We start from the raw sequence: 17,529 nt of genomic DNA, 5'->3' as shown, positions 1-17,529 counted from the left end.
ATGAACAAGCCCATCATCTCTCTCTAACATTGATTAACAACACAAAGGAAAAAAAAAAATATATGAAAATTGCGTTCAAATTAACAAAGTTGACAGTTACCATTTAACTTAATAAGCAAGATGAAAGATAAATAGGTGATGCTATTCCATTTTTTAAGAACAATAAATTTACACTCATTATTTCTTTAATGTTAAAGTTACAAAAGTTTATTCAAGTGTCACTATGGTACGTATGGTAATAGTGCAACTCTGTTTTTTAATGATGATTATGATTAACTGGTAGTAGTTATAAATGTAGAAAAACACAGGTGAAACCCATATGCATATTAATACTATAGTTCTTAAAAAAAACAAAAAAATTGCGAATTGCCATGCCCATTAACCATAGTTTGGTTACCATAGTAAAATCATGTTTAAGTTTGGTAAGGGAGCTCCGTGTCTACTGCTGTAGTCTACGAAGGCTATTTAAGGCTTTTGTTTTGAAGGTTACGACCGGAAGTGTTGTGTTTCATCGCCTGTTTTTGACGGCTCGGTGGAATAAGTGAGAGGCTCATACCCGTTACAGTGTACCCCACCTAGAAGAGGAGAAAACCCTATCAGAACCGCTCACCAGCCTTCCTTTAAAACTTACATCTAGAGCACTACAGGACCTGTGTGGCATAACTCCACTTTTATACTTCTGTTCATGATGGAAAATTTTCCTGACATCAGCTAACAGAGGATTATTTCACTTTTTTTCTAACTTTATTGCTCGGGGCGGCGCGCGCGTTTCTCTGCCAGGTAAAGTTCAGCTGCACGAGAAAACAAATACCGACTAGCTTTCAAACGGTCCCGGAGCCACTGTACTCTTTGTTGTTATCTGGGTGGGGTTAACTTAGTGGGCAATAGGATGAGAGAAAAAAGACATCTTTTAAAACAGTCTACCAAACCTTTTAAAGACACCAACACTGATTTAGCAAATGATTGTATGCTTCTTTTCCGAGACCAAAATCGACCTCTACTCTCTGTAAGATAATGGCAAATCACAAGTCTGCCTTTTCAACTATGTGGCATCTGCCTCTGTGAGGTGGCATTGCTACATTTTTTTCTCGCCAAATGCTGTTCAAAGATTTGATTCTGGATTGACCTCGTCCCATGTAATAAAGGAGACTATTCATTCTCGTAGAAACATGTTCCATGAGTTCTGTAAGCCGGAGATGGCAGCGCAGAGAGAGAGCCTGCTGGGCCTGGCTCTCTCTGGGGAGGTGATGTGGAGGCTGCTGCATTTTGACTTGAGACAAGTCCTCTATCTTTTACTCCTCTGTGATGGTTTTTAGTAAAGGGATAATACAGCCCAAGTGTATTGTTGTTACAGTGTGTGTGTGTGTGTGTGTGTGTGTGTGTGTGTGTGTGTGTGTGTGTGTGTGTGTGTGTTCATCAGGATGGGGGACTGGAGTGCCTTGGGGAAGCTGCTGGATAAGGTCCAGGCTTATTCCACTGCTGGAGGAAAGGTCTGTCTGCCTCAAAGTCACATTTTCTACAAATTAAAATAAAAAATGGTTAATGTAACCAACAGCTAACATACTGTTACCAGCGATTTTTCAGATTTGTGTAATATCTCCAAAATATCTCCAAAAAGTTCTTCTCACCAGTTGTGACACTGAGCTTTACCCTGCTATGTCACTGTCAAAATGGCTAACGAGGCCTGTCGGGTGGAGTGAAACAGTCGCTTCACTGGAAAATAGTCCCTGGGGAAACATTTGCTTTACACAGCCAATTATCAGTCCCTTGGTTTATGAATAGTGACAATTTTGTTTGCCACAGGAGCACAACATTATGAGGTGACTGTTTCAACTAAAAAAGTCAAATTTGAAAATCGAGGAATTTTGATTCTATGTTGTAAAATCTTTGTTGCAGTGTAAAAGTTCAAGTTCAAGATTTATTCGTCACATGCATGAATGTATGGGCACAGCAGCAGTGAAATGTAATTGCAACAACTCCGGCACTGTGCAAGTAAAAATAGATCGAATAAAATAATTTAAAAAAATAAAATAAAGATAAAATAGAAAGTATATATAACATTCCTATATACATTCCTATAACATTCCTGTGAGCATCAGACAGCAGGGGATAGTAATGTGTATATTGTAGTATATTGTGCGTATATTGTAGTAAATTGGCCAAACATTCAAAATCACTGGCATGGTCCTTTAAGAGAGTCAAATCTCAAGGTCAGTAGACTACACTGTATCTTAGATATTTGAAGTATGTCTGATAATACTAATTCTCATTCTTCACCACTGTTACTGCTACTATACTCCCATTAAAACTGCTGCTTTTAGATGTACCTCTATTACTACTACCACTACTACCATGATTACTATTACTGATAGCATCCAGTGTGTTCCTTTATATTTTTTGCCTTATCCTCTGTTCCTCAACCCTTTTTCCTTCAATTCATTCCTCTGTTCCTCTCCCTCCATTCACCCCTCCAGGTCTGGCTCTCAGTGCTTTTCATCTTCCGGATTCTGGTGCTGGGTACAGCGGTGGAGTCGGCGTGGGGTGATGAGCAGTCAGCTTTCAGGTGCAACACTCAGCAGCCAGGTTGTGAAAATGTCTGCTATGATAAGTCGTTCCCCATCTCCCATGTTCGCTTCTGGGTGCTGCAGATCATCTTTGTGTCCACACCCACGCTCCTCTACCTCTGCCACGTCTTCTACCTGATGCACAAGGAGGAGAAGGTACGCTCCAGTCGGAGATTCCGTTTAAACATCTGGGCTTCTTGCCACTGGATCAGGTGGAACACATGGTGTGCATTCTCACCAACATGTTTCAAGCAGGTTGTTTGAACTCCAGAGCATTTCCCTCTTTTGTTCAGTTTATTCGGGAAGGTGAGAACAATTCCATTCAAATGCAGGTGGCACCAGATAACCTCACTGAGATGGTTGAAAACAGGGTGTCTGCAGGTCACTAAAATATCTTCAGTTCAAGCTTAGAAATATAAGGCAAGACTCTTACCTATTAGGAAGTGACCCAACTCACGTTATACTAGACGCATCAGAGGTGGGAATCACTGGGTAACTGGTCGTATGATACTATCCAGGATTCCCTGGTATCCTGGAAAAGGCAGAATATTTCAGTAACCAGGAATCAAAGATGTGTTTCAGTGTTTTAATATGCACAGTAGGGGTGGGTGAGAAGATTGATTCAGTCACCTTGGGCAGACAACAGTGCTGCGAGCACACAGTACATCACAGTACAGTCAGAGTGTGGCAAGCCAACTCTGAACAGACCTGTTTCACTTCAAAAGACATGCGCCCCTACAGCACTGATGACAATGACAGCTTTACTGTCGGCTTTTAACTGAGAGAGTGGACCAGACTAAAATTGGCAAAGCGTTGGATATTTGCCATTCATAGACTACCCTGCTCATCTGTAAAAAACTCATTTCTGTATGTTTATTTGATAAAATATTGTATTGCGGCACAATTTGTGACAAGCTGTTACTGACTAGATGAAGCTGGCTTCACATTCCCACCTTTCGCTTTGAGTTCAGGGAAACTACTGGCTGATAACTCCAAAACTGACTGACCAAACCAGGAATACATTGAATTTGAGACCCCACACTCCTTCTAAAAGCAGCTTTCAGACTTGTGACATGTTTGTTCTATTCGTAAAAAACGAGGAAAAATTGATTTCACTGTTTTCTCTCTATGCTGATGACATGAAACCAGCTCTAGATAAAAATGTGCTATAGTTACATTGCTCAAATCTTGACTACATTCACACTGAGAGCCAAAAGATTGTGTCCAAGAATAAGTCTTAAATTCATAGTTTTCATTTTTACCCATATAGTGTATTTGCTGGTCCATGTGAATGTGGTACATCCACTTGTCTCAAGAACATGAGCTTCGCCAGGAGAGTACTGCTCCAAATTGAAAGAAATAGATACAGACCACAAAATAACAAGACTTTGAGCAGAGACACAAAGCTGAGAAACTGTTTTGAAGGAAGCAAATACCACTACACGGGCAAGAATCTAAACAGTCACTTTAAATTTTGTTAAAAGGTGTCTTAAAAAGCATTAAAATTCACTCTCTGATACCTGCAGACACGCTGCGAAAATGCGGGTTTTGATTCCCTTTCAAGAGAGTTGCAGTGTGGTTTGGCAACTGATGTGTGGTTTGGCAACAGAAGCAATAGTTGGTGGTCTTGCGGAAGAAGAAGTAAAGTTTTTTTTCCCACTGGGCCGGGTCCCAACACCTGTGCCAAATGGCAAACTGTGCTGAGTGTTTTTAGCAAACAAAACACCAATAAAAAAAAAAAAAAAAAAAAACCCTCTAATGCTGAAGTTGAACTGAGCACTGGCCAAGCAACAGCACCAGCCCCTTGACAGTGTAAAAGGGGTACCTGGATTTTCAGGTGCTTACTGGAAACAGGAAGAAGATCTGTAGAAAACAACAGAGATCCTAGCATCAAGAATTCAAGCTTAGTGATGATATATGAATGTGCCAATTTCATTATTATACTCACTATCAGTATAACATGATCTTCTTTCTCCCATGATCCCACCACAGCCCTCCTGATAATCAATATCACAGCATGACTTTGAGTGTGATATTACTTTTATTCAGCAGCTGTACAAAAGACACCATTCATTTACAACAGAATACAACCGAATATTATTTATCTCTTTAATCGGTTCTTCAGCTCCATTAACACAAACAGTGTCGGCTGAATTCAAGCAAATAAATTGAACATACTAAGCAGTTTCCTGATCGTAAGCTAGCTTGCCTGGAGGTTTCCACTGCAGTATCCGCTCATGGAAATTACTTGCCCCAAAAGTTGCCTGTAAGGTCATGCTCCTAACATTCATCCTAACCGTAGACCTAACCATAGCCACAGCTGGGAGGTAGTCTCATTCAGTAATGGGGGCAGAAAAAAAGTGCAGAAAGCAGCAGTATCCAGGCTATTTTTCTCCCAGTCATCTTCTTCTGACCCTCATTCATAATTTAGGAATGACTCCATGTTGAGCAGTCGCAGTGCAAATATCATTGGCTAGAATGTACGGTTGGTTTGTTCGCATGTGGACATTTCATCTAATGCAAAACTGTTTTTCAGTGAGGTTAGGTAGGTAGTGCTATTGGTGCATATCTCAGTGAGTGTGATTAATTCCCGTTTTAAGTGTGGTTTCCATTGTGTTTGTGCAGCTGACTCTGAAGGAGGAGAGGCTGAGGGAGATCCAAAGCAAAGGAGAGGATGTGGACGTTCTGCTGAGGAAAGTTGAGCTGAAGAAGGTTGATCACTCTCTATATTTTCCCTTTAAACTCACTTACATAGACACAAATCACAAAATATTTCACAATTTACAGATATTCCATGTTATATTTTGGTACTGTTTTGATGCAATTGCTGTTGTTTTTTTGCTGTTGTTTTTTTAATTTTAATTTTTTTGTATTAGTTCTTTAATCATTGCTCTTTATTGTCAAGGTGAAGTATGGGATTGAGGAGCACGGTAAAGTTAAGATGAAAGGAGCACTTCTGAGAACGTACATTCTTAGCATCATCCTCAAGTCCATGTTTGAGGTGGGGTTCTTTTTTCAGCAGATTTATTATGTATGTATCATATTTGTCTCAGAATGATATGAAGTGTTTGCTTACAAAATACTTCATATTCACGTTTTGGGGTGGGAATCTTGTGCAATTAATCATTTTACTTTAGATATCTTTTTTTCAAATGGCATTTAACTAATTTTTATGTTTTCAAATTTCTTCTGCTCAGGTGGGATTCCTCTTCATCCAGTGGTATATCTATGGTTTCAGCCTGGCGGCGCGCTATGAGTGTGAGCGCTTTCCCTGTCCGCACAAGATTGACTGCTTCCTCTCCCGGCCCACCGAGAAGACCATCTTCATCATCTTCATGCTCGTCGTCTCTCTGGTCTCCCTCATCCTCAACGTCATCGAACTTTTCTACATCTCCTTCAAGCAGATCAAAGACAGGATGAAGGCTTCAGAAAATGACCTCCACTCAGCAGGGATGCTAAGGACTGGAGCTCGGGATATCTCATACATCTACTGCAACGGCTGCCCCCCTCCCTCTGCCCCCATGTCCAACCTAGCTTACAACCTGGACACAGCGGAAAAGACCAACTCGTGTAACAACTACAATAAGCAGGCCAGCGAGCAGAACTGGACAAACTTCAGCACAGAACAGAACCAGCTCGGCCAGAGAGGGAACAGTAAGAACAACAGTAGTGAGTCCAACTGCCACAACCAGGGCTTCCAAGCACCTGAATGTCTCTCTCCAAAGGGCTGCTGTGAGCTACCAGGCAAAATTGGGACGGTTGGAAAAGAGCTACACCTGCTGAAACAGTTAGAACGGCCTAGCAGCAGGGCGAGTAGCCGAGCCCGGCCAGACGATTTAGATATCTGATTCAGACCTGGAATGCCTCACTCCACCCATTCCAACCCTGGAGATGCTGTGAGGACGAACTCCCCTGAGAAGAGACATTGTTCATTCTTCTGTGGGATTCCTGAAGCTACATCTTATACCAAAGACATCAAATCTGACATTCCTCCATGTTGCTGTTGGTAACACTCCATGCCACTCCATGCTTCACCAGATGCCTTTCATCGATTGTACTTGAGTCACCATCCCTCCATGTTCCTACAGATAATATTCTGAAGACAGTGTGTTCAATGATGTACTGGGAATATCTGTTTGATGCTGCCTGGTGCAGCAGACATTCCAAAGCAGATTACTTTGGATATATGGTTAGAGGCGCAACCTGCATAAAACTAATGGCTTGAATAGTTTGGAGTCACAGATCAGACAATTTTTTGGATCAGTAGAAAGGAAAAAAAGAAGAAGGCAAATATTCTGCAACATTTATAACAAAGAAGCCTTGCCCACGGTCTGGCTTTTTCCATCCTCACAGTCAGTGTTCAACACAGGTTGACAGTGTCTTTTCAGAGGAATACTTCACCCACAACACATCATTTTTGTATCAAGTATTATATATATTCATTTTGGATGTTGCGATGCATTGAGCTCAATGGTTTTCAAACAATCAAGATTTAATGGTGCCAAGCGACAAATGTGTGTTGGTAGACTACAGTGGACATAATTCATTTCACTATGCAGGCAGCACATCTGTCCCCCTTTGAGTCTCAGTGTGTTTTCACTGACATGAAGTGAATAGAGCTTCACTAATTAGATGTAATATTCAGCTAATGATACAGTGCCATTAGCTTATATTAGTTGTTGGGCTTGTTAAATGTCAGTAACAAGTCATCAATAAACCCCCTTCCTGACACCACCAAACTAAATTGACAGCTGGTGACAAACGAAGCAGCAGCAGTATGTATCAGAATGTACAAGAAAGTTTGCTTGTACAAAGTTTCGATGCAGTTAACCTTGAAACTGGAGTGAAGCTTATCAGTGAGTTGAGCAGAAAGCAGTTATCAGAGAATCTCATCTTAAATTATAAATCTAAGTTTTGAAATAAACCATTTGATCATCATTAAGTATGGTATACATAACTAAGGATCTTGTGAAATAGATAGTATTTTATGTTTTTATGCAATGAATTACCCATAGACAAGTTTCGAATTGAGTCTTCACATACTATTGTCCAAAATACAACCAAATTAAATTTGCACTCTATTTAAAATCAAAGCTTCAACAGAGGCCAAAAAGAGGAAGCCAATTTTTAAACAAACCCAGACACAAGGGAAGGCTTGCCTGAAGTTTTCAGAACTCACACTGAGTACTGAAAGTCTGCATAGAAACAGCTCAAACATGGATTTCTATCCATGTGCTACTCAGCACATAACAGTCTGAATCAAGCCCATGAATACTTTGAATCCCTTCAACGCCAAGACATTCTAAACAGAAAAGCTCACGCCTCTGATATGCATTACAATTGTTGCCAGCAGCTTTCTCGCTAAGAAATCCATGGATTTGTCCAAAGGCAAGAGTCTGCCCTAGAAAAGCTCTCAGAAAAGCTCCTGATCCAGAGACATAAAATCATGGTATTGATCAAACCATTTCAGAAACATTCAGGATAAACATTAACATTTCTTCAAGCAGGATAACTTAATTGAACCTGTTCAACTCTGTTACATAAGTATTGTTTGGCTGACTGATTGACAAGGACCATCTTCATTCAGCCAACTATGCTAGACAGAGGAAACTCCACCCACAGCCCAGCGATGAAAGAAAGCAAGGCAACGCTGCGCAGCATTCATGGGAGCCTCTCTTCATTTTCCATGACATTAGTCTTTTACAGTACACACATTGTAGAGACTCTCCGGACAGAAAAGTGCCTTTGACCTCTAGCTGATTCTTATTTGCACTGCATTTTGAAGGTTTGCCTCTAACTCAGTAACATGGCAGTGGGTTGACCAAGCCTCCTGGCACTAAGGCTTTTTCTGTGGTACAACAATTTCTGACAGGGACTCTGTGCCAACTGTTCAATAAGGGGATTGTGTCATAAGACCATGGAAAATACTTGATATTGCTTAACATTCCAGAGTGGCTCATTTGAAATATTTTGAATTTATTCAATTCAATTCAATTCAATTATTAATTTCTTTAGTCGTTATGTGTATATACATACATATATATATGTGTATGTATATATAAAATGTTAAGGAACAATGTTAAGGAACAATCAGCTGTCTTACGGTATTCACATAGACACAATGAATATTTGATTTGATTTGATTTGTTTGGTTGAATGACAATTTGATCGCTTGATTGTATAATTCGAGGCTGTATATTTATTAGAATTTATAAGTACTTTGGAGAGCTTTCGCAGTTTTGTATTTTTTGTATCACTGAATAATATAATTTTTTTGTCCTGATAAACTTTGAATAGACTTTTTTTTTGTATCACTGAATAATATAATTTTTGTCCTGATAAACTTTGAATAGATGCTGGGGCCAAGAATTAATTTTCTCTTCCAGATAGCTGATCACTACAAATATTTTGTTCATATTTTATATATTTGTTGGTATGAATATTTTACAGACTGAATCTCAAATGACTGATGACTCAATGATCTGTTGTTTTTTTTTTCTGGTAGAGAAATTAACACAGGAAAACCAAAGTAAAGCTTTTTCTTGTATTTAATTTTCTTCTCTTTAGTATCCCTGGGAGTTTTTGAACTGCACTGATAAGTACAGTTCAACTGCACTGATAAAACGAACTTAGTGAGTTCCCTGTGTGCACAGAGCTGTGCTCAGAATGTCCTAGAAATGACCTGCTCCAACAGTGGCAGCCCTGTTCACATTAATTACTGAACCAACTGAACTACAGAATCCAGGAAATTGGCCAGTAAACCAAAGCTCCAGGGAACCTAGAGGTGTAGATTAGACCAGATTCACTATCCTAGATTAGATTAGGTTTGATTAGATGATTTTTAATGTTTGGCCTATTTACCAAGATTTTGCTGCAACCAATCCAAAATCCTGTGGGTGTTTTCGGCTGAAACACCCACCTTATAATGTTCTGCTTCTGCAGCTAACAAAATCACACCATTCACAAACCACAGAACCGATAACTGTCTGTGAAAAGCAAATCTTTCCTTGGGGACTTTTTTCCAGCAAAGGCACTGTTTCACTCCCTCCAATTTCAAGTCATCAAAACACAACAGTGCTGCTGCTATTAGGAAAACTCATGTAGAGGAATTTATTACGGTGATGGAATACTGCTGTGAAGAAAGTTTGAAGTCTCTGAAAGTTCATTTTAATATCGTAGTGGAATGAATGTTAACCAATGGCTGGATACAAGGGCGGAACAATGATATCGGAGTTCCACAACATGACTGCTTGCTCTGGGAAAAGATTAGCAGAAACACAAAACATATACATTCTGTAGATATATTAAACATGTAAAATCACTGACATAGATAAAAAATGACCCAACCAACACTTTTTACACTGTTACATTTAAATTACACGATAAAAAAATAACAGCAGCAGCAGGACACATAATGACAGGAAAATGGGTGGAGAATATGAATGTGTGATATAAGCAATACAAAATCATAATTCATACACATGCATGCACACCTATAAAAGCCATAAAGCATAGCCCAGGACTTGACATTAATTTAAGTTCTGCTCCAATAAAGTGTACCAGATCCTTTCCAATGAAGCAGAATGTTTTGCACATCAGCTCTCCTGCTGCAGGCCCTCAAAGTGGAGGGTTTTAACACGGGAGCTCCTCAGCAGGGTCAGTTTGGAATACATCTGTTAACATATTGTAACAGTAAGTTACCGTTACTTGTGTTGCTTTATAGTGGTTTAATTGAGGCAGGTGTTCACTGTAGTTGGTAATCCATAAAGGGTATTCACCTTTTATGGATTTTCTGAAGCATAATATTGCTATAATATTCCTATAATATTTGTCAGACAGTTTCTCTAAGGCATGGAGTCTTGGGAATACTGACCCTGTAATATCCAGAGTCTTTGCAAAATCTTCTTGACTGTGACTAAAAACTCAGTGACCCCTGGTACATTGTCATAAGATGTGAAAGGGTGTCAGACTTTAGTGTTTTAGAAGTCTTTTCAAAGTATGGTAGGCATTGGTTGTGACAGGATACACCAGCGGGAGGAGGTGCAGAAGGGAAGAGATACAGGACATGTTAAAGGAGAAATAGTTCTCTACTTATTGAGATCAAGTTCAGAGAACCAGAGGGTTGGCCACTTGGTTCTTGTTGTTTTGCCTCAGTTTAGCTGTGCTGCAACATAGGAATAAACCTGGGCTCGGCTGGTTTCTTCAATAATTACTTTGCCTCATCGTCTTCCTCCTCATCCGCCTCACTACCCAGCAACGTTTCAGTATTGCTGCAGGAATAGTAAGAAAAATATTGCTGCACTCCAGTGGTAACTAAACCATCCCAGCCCTGCTGGAATGGATCTGTTGTAGAAAATACATCCTCTAAAACTCCATTTTATTACAGTTTTTGACTGAACTCACATCTTGGTGGATGATGAAGATAATACTAAATAGAATAACACCAAATAAGAAAATTCTTGTTTTTACCATAACCACCACCCCCTTAAGGAAGCCTCACCCAGAGACGCTGCTCACTAAAAAGTCTATATTTGCCCTTAAACTATCTTTAGCTATTTTATGGCTTGTTAGCATTGTTAAGCACTCACCACCACATGTGGTTACTGCAGCTCAACTCCCAGCTCATGTTATTCTTTGGTTTGAGTACGCCCACACTAACAATGCTAACAAGCCATTCTGGGGATGCAACACATAAACTTTTCCTCAGCACTGAAAACAAAAAGGAGAGAGGAAGAAGAGCAGACTAAAATTCAACAGGTCAGTGAGTTTATATTAATCCAGTCTGAATTCGTAAGTATTGGCTTAGTAAAACACAGCAGAGCAAAACTCCAGCTGCAACTATCTAAGATGTTGACAGTGTGTGTGGACAAGAACATAGTGTTCATCAGAATTTTTTTCTCTTGCCAGTTGGAATAGAGATGGAGGCAGCGCATTACAGCAGCATATTTTAATGCACTTTATTTGGATGAAATGCCACGGCTTCTTTTGTGTTGTCAGATTTTTATGCTGAATAATAGGAGGTTCAAAAGTGCAGAGTAAAAATAATTGGGTGGTGAAAAAGATTATTTGAAGTTGTGGGATTCCTGTGAGACACTGGTTGTGATTTACAGCAACAACCCTCGGGAGGGAAATAAGTCATATTTTTCCAGTTTTCCTAAATCTTTAATAAATTTGTTTAAAAATATGTTATACCTCAGTGCTGGTATAATATGGTTTATGTTTTCTCTCATTATTTTTTTCAGCAGGCAGGTTGCCAGTAACTCTCCTAGGTCTTTGTCAGAATAAACAGGTCAAAATGTCCTGGTGTCCTACCAGCAGAGCAGGGACTCGGACAGATCCCAGCTATTTATTCAATACTGAACAAAACCATGTGTCTACAAGACAAGGGCAGAAAACTGCCCTGCGGCTCTCCGTGTGTGTGTGTGTGTGTGTGTCTGTGTGTGTGTGAGAGAGAGAGTATGTGTGTGTGTGGTTTTGGCAGGGCATCGGGCTGCTGGCCACGTGGAAAGGGTAGAGCAAGGGAGTTGAAGAGTCAGTTTTTGAAAGGGAAACAGGAAAATGGAAGAAAAGAGAAACAAGAAAGATAAATGACACAGAGCAGGGGATTGCTGTCTGTGATGTTTATCATAATAATTGGTGGCATTTTTACATAAATAAACACACGTTTTGTTAACCCTTTGCCACTGGAGCAAATTTGCTTGATTTCTTTCAAGAAACATGAAGAAAAAGGCGATTAGCAAACAAACCAAAAATGACCCAAAATTTTGGGTCAAAAAGAAAAAAAAATGGAAAATTTGCAAAACATCGGTAAAAAAAATATGGGAAAATTTTAAAATTTAATTACAAAAGAATTACCTTCAAATTTCCATAAAATTATTATTTTTTTTTTAAATGAATGAATCAATTAATAACATGAATTTTGTTCAGAGGGTTAAATAAAAACTGTCTTTCAAGGGTTTTAATTACACTCACCAACTGATGGAACACAACTCTGCTTGCACCCACTTTCTGTAAGCTTTTACACTTGTTATCGTGCATAGCCAGTGTCAGGCAGCTCCTTCCTGAGAAAAACCCTCTGGAACACAAGAAGTGATGATGCAGTTCATATTTCTGGTTTTACTTGGAATAAACGGCATAATGTGTGCTCTCTAGAGATGGAGGAGTAGAAAACTTTCTCTGGAAAACCAAAGTAGAAGACATCACCATACTGGACACACTGTTTCATGGATAAGCGGTGGTGGACAGTGACAAAGTAAATTTGCCTAAGTATTATATGTAAGTACATTTTCAAAGCATCAACACTTTGCTTGAGTTTTGATTCTTTTGAAAACTTTCCCTCCACTGCATTTGAAAGATGCTTTTACTCTACTATATTTCGATGAAGGATGTCATGAACTTGTTACTTTGATGCTGGAAAGGCAAAGATGAACTGAAAAATGAAAATGAAAAATCTCAGAAGCATACAAAGAAATTTAGGGGCCCAGTGAAAAATTTAAAAGCAACAGAACAGAAAAACAGCAGAGATGCCCAAAGCAACACAAACAAACAAAAAAACATCAGTGAACCAGAGGAAAGCCTTTATTGTGAAGCAGGTATGGGAAATGCTATGTGTTTGCTGGCAATTAAAAATGGGTAGTTTGAAACAACCAGACTTTTGGGGCTTTTCTGTTGGTGTAAGTGGTGAGTGGTTGTGTTGTAAAGTGGAGGTAAGTAGGATCACAGCCATTTTTCTCGAGTTTCAAGAGTTGGAGAATGAAGACTATAGCTACAACACAATGACACAACCAGCTGCAGGGTAATACGTGAAGCTCCTAACTCATAATCTATGTTCCAATGGAAGCTGCAGAGGAGAGCTGGTGGATGGAGACAGGGTTTGACTTCATTACACTGTTGACCATATAATTTAAATTCATAGGCCTTCTGCAATAAAATTGAATCTTTCAGTCTAGTCTTCTGACTGGTTTCTCTTGATGGGAGTGACTGAGTCACCACCACCATGTTTGTCCATTTTTGTGACTCTGTAAAATCAAACATTTATTTATTTATTTAATAAATCTGTTTATTTCTTTACTTGTACCTGGACCAGTATTTACTATCCCTAGGCAAACCACCATAGCAGTGTAATGTTATCATCAGAACAACTGGAATCTATTATGGCGGTGAGAATACATCAGTGCCATCTCACTGTAATGTAAATAATCAGGGTTTGAAATCCAGTTCAGCCGCTGTTCACAGAACATACAAAGCATATACTCCAATACTTTGATCCAGGAAACTGCAATGAACAACTTTAACTTGTAGTTCAGTGATTTTTGACCATTTTTGATCTGTACTCTGACTCAGGTATTGGGATTGTGTACTCTGTTCACCTCCGTTGATGAGTGAACTCACAAGGAAGTGCAGTGCAAAAATACCAGAGGAATGAGAGCTTAGTACCAAAGATGGAGACACAGAAATCCATCAAAACAATGAGTGCTTAGCACCAAAGATGGAGAAAAAATACAGTCAAAATGTCTTGTGGATGACTTTAACACTAACAGAGACTGAAAACACACACTTTAGAGTCCAGTGTGCGATGACTGGCTGTGTCCATGGGGTGATTTGAAAGGAGATGACGGCAATGAATGAGTCAATGAGTAAATCAAGGCAGTTATTTTTAAGAATGCTAGTTGAAGGTTAGTGCACCTCAATAGCAGGGGGCTAACATTTGGCATTAGGAGCATCAAGCAGTCACTAACCTTGACAGGAGGATAGCACCACTACTGTGCCATCTAAAAGCAAGATGGAGAAGTGATTATAATATTACATTTTTGTTGGACACAACTTCATCTGTGAAATAATACCAATCAAGAAAGCATCTTTCTCAGTAAATTAACAGAGGCTCTCTGGTTTCATGTAAAACCAACTGACCAGACAGCTTTTATCTACATTATGTAACTGCTGTGTGTTATGTAAGCACAAATGTTGGTGTGAAAGGGTATAACTCACACTGCATGTTTCACAGTTGGCAGACAGAGCACTGGCACTCGACCCAACAAATTTCAGAAAAACGAGCGCTTATTATTGCTGCATGTGTAAAAGTTACCTCATTATTTGTTGGCTCATAGTGCAGGCAAGTTGCTAAATAGTCTGCTTTTGCCCTGTTTGTGTCCCACTGTATGCTTGAGAAGGGCAGTTATGAATAAATGGTCTAAAAAATTGTGTGTGTGTGTGTGTGTGTGTGTGTGTGTGTGTGTGTGTGTGTGTGTGTGTGTGTGTGTGTGTGTGTGTGTGTGTGTGTCCACTGCCCACATACACGTGTGCTTCTTTTTCAGAACCACACCAAATCACACCAGTGATTTTGAATGTTTGGCCCATTTACCACAATCTACCCACATTTTACACTGCAACAAACCATTTTGTAAATCATGTAAGTCATACTAAAAGATTTCACAACATATGATCAAAAATCCCATCATTTTCAAATTTGAATTTTTGTTTGAAACATCCACTTTACAAGGCAACACTTTCTTTGGATAGTCTCCTTTAGATATTCATCATAATGTCAAATAATGTTAAATTGTTCATATAGTATTTTTCTACATTCCTTGTTTATAATGTTTATATTGCTCTTTGGTACTTATTATCTGTTTATACTGTTTATGGTGTAAATTATGCTTCATATCTTGCTATCCACTTTGCTGCTGTAATATGTGAAATTTCCCCACCATGGTACTAATAAAGGAATATCTTATCTTATCTTATCTTATCTTATCTTAAATGACATATAAGTTAAATATAAACAAGACAAATTACATTTCAACAACATTCAACATCTTAATATTCAAAGAACTGACATACCCATTTATTGGCTTTCCACCCAGAGTGCAATATTATGGATCCAACTGGAGTTCTGGGCAAGATACGCCCACCAGCACTGTGACTGGTCATAAAATGAGTTTTTCTGTGCCCATTCACTAAAACAGACTTGACAGAAGCCCTAACCTTAACCATGTGGGTGTGTCCAAGAAAGCCCTTACAACAAACACATACTACAGAATGTCAGTAGAAACTTCAGTGTTGCTAAAATATCATTTATGGCTTATTAATATTCTACTGAGTTCTTGTTGATATTTAACAGTATGTTAACAGCAACAGGCTGCTGGTTGAAACCAGCTTTGTGACTGTAAAGTCTCTATACTATAGATAGCTAAGAGGAAATGAGGCTGTGATCCTCATCCTGCTCTGCCATTGTCACACAGCTGGCAGGTGTGTGCGTGTGTTTGTGTTTGTGTGTGTGTGTGTGTGTGTGTGTGTGTGTGTGTGTGAAAGAGAGAGGTTTGCCCATTGTCCTGCAGGGGAACAGCTTTCCTCTTCCTGCTGTGAGTGTGTTTGTATCTGAGAGAGAGATGTACTGAAGAGTGTGCTTGTGTTTAATAGAGAGACAGAGAGAAGTTAAACATTTCAGCTCCTTCACCTCTTGGGAATACACTTCCGCTTTTGTCAAATTCTTGAGACCACTGCATGTCTGGCACACACACACACAGCATCACACAGGAGTGAGGGTCACACCAGCCTATAAATAGCTGACCAACTATTACTGCTTTCTCTTCTCTGTGTGTTTCTTGTCGTCTCTCACAAGCTACTCCATTTAACCACGAGGCTACATTTTTTCCTCCTTCCACACATAAAGCACACACAAAGCGCTTCCTCCCTTTCCTCTCCCCAACACAACCCACACACAGTCCACAGTCAACCCACTTCTCATGCCGTCAGCAGCTGGAAGGAGAACGTTTGACTCAGAATTTGATTTTCATTCTCCACCCCAGTCACTGGAAAAACAGCACCAGCCTGTGAGGTGGCTTTTTGCCTTTCACCCCCTGCCAGTGAACGGGTGGATGTGTTGATCTCGCTGGACAGAGCTCACTCAGGCATGCAGCGCATCAAACACTCATATCCTGATATTTTGTGCATGATGGCGCTCTCAATGAAATTTTGAGTTGTTTATCTCACTAAAACACTTAAAGGGCTATCATTTACGGCAGCTTACCCACATTTTACATTGCAACCATTTTTTCAAATCATGCGGCGATGCTAAAGATTTAATGACATACAATCAAAATCACTCATCTTTCAAATGTGATTTCCCTTATAATGCTCTGCCTCTGTGGGGAACAAAGTTGTCACCATTCATAAGCCACAGAACTGATAATCGGCTGTGGAAAGCAAATGTTTCCCTGGGGACTATTTTCTGGCGGAGACAATATTCACTCCGTCCAGTTTCAAGCCACGAAAACACAACAGTTCTGCTGCTTTTAGGAAAACTTCAAAAACGTATGGAGAAAGTATGAAGCCTCTGAAAGCTCTATTTTTTTAATAATGAAGTGAATTTGGTTTGAAACCTGAGCAAATTCACTTGACTTCTTAGGCGGTCCTGGGTCACTTCCAGCAGATTCTACCAGACTTTGTGATGTTAGATGGATGTGTTTTTTAAACTGGCCCTGTCACAGCCATTACCATGCTCCCCTGATGCCATGTGGCCCAAAAAACAATCACTCCCTCACTGGCCCATAATCTCCCCACCAAGTGTGTGCTCAGTTCCCTTGACACCTCACCTGAGGTAGATCCTAAAACAGTAACCTGTAACAGATACTGCCCCAAACGTCTACCCAGCGGAAAACAATATAAAGAAAGCAGAGTCGAGGTGAGTAGAGCTTATACCATGTGATAGAAAAGTGCCATAAGTCCTTGGAAAAGAGAATAAGCCCATGTCAGTGAATAATTTATCCAAATATTTTTGTTAGCTTTTTGGCAATAAAGAGCTCTTGCATTTGTTATGACCCGTTTGGTTTTCAAACTGACAAAGTGTCAACCTTAGATTGATTTGTACTACCCCTGTGAGCTGGCTAAAGCAGCTACAATGTTGACTGAAACTTATATCACAGCAGCCTGAATCATAAGTATGAGATATTACATATTATATTGT

The 17,529-nt window shown here is 39.6% G+C and overlaps 1 protein-coding gene across 1 annotated transcript; it reads left to right on the top strand.

Moving 5' to 3' along the window:
* Nucleotides 1–591: 591 nt before the first annotated feature.
* On the top strand, nt 592–8,834 carry LOC115374489 (gap junction alpha-1 protein-like). The gene is made up of 6 exons (XM_030073449.1): nt 592–780; nt 1,421–1,490; nt 2,475–2,720; nt 5,190–5,276; nt 5,470–5,565; nt 5,762–8,834. The coding sequence occupies exons 2-6, from the start codon at nt 1,422–1,424 to the stop codon at nt 6,410–6,412; spliced, it is 1,149 nt and encodes a 382-aa protein (XP_029929309.1). The 5' UTR covers nt 592–780; nt 1,421; the 3' UTR covers nt 6,413–8,834.
* The last annotated feature ends 8,695 nt before the right edge of the window (nt 8,835–17,529 follow it).

This window comes from Myripristis murdjan, chromosome 2 (assembly GCF_902150065.1).
Source record: "Myripristis murdjan chromosome 2, fMyrMur1.1, whole genome shotgun sequence".
In the NCBI taxonomy this organism is placed as follows: domain Eukaryota; kingdom Metazoa; phylum Chordata; class Actinopteri; order Holocentriformes; family Holocentridae; genus Myripristis; species Myripristis murdjan.
The sequence above is the reverse complement of the archived record's forward strand: the minus strand, read 5'-3'. Positions and strand labels throughout refer to the sequence as shown.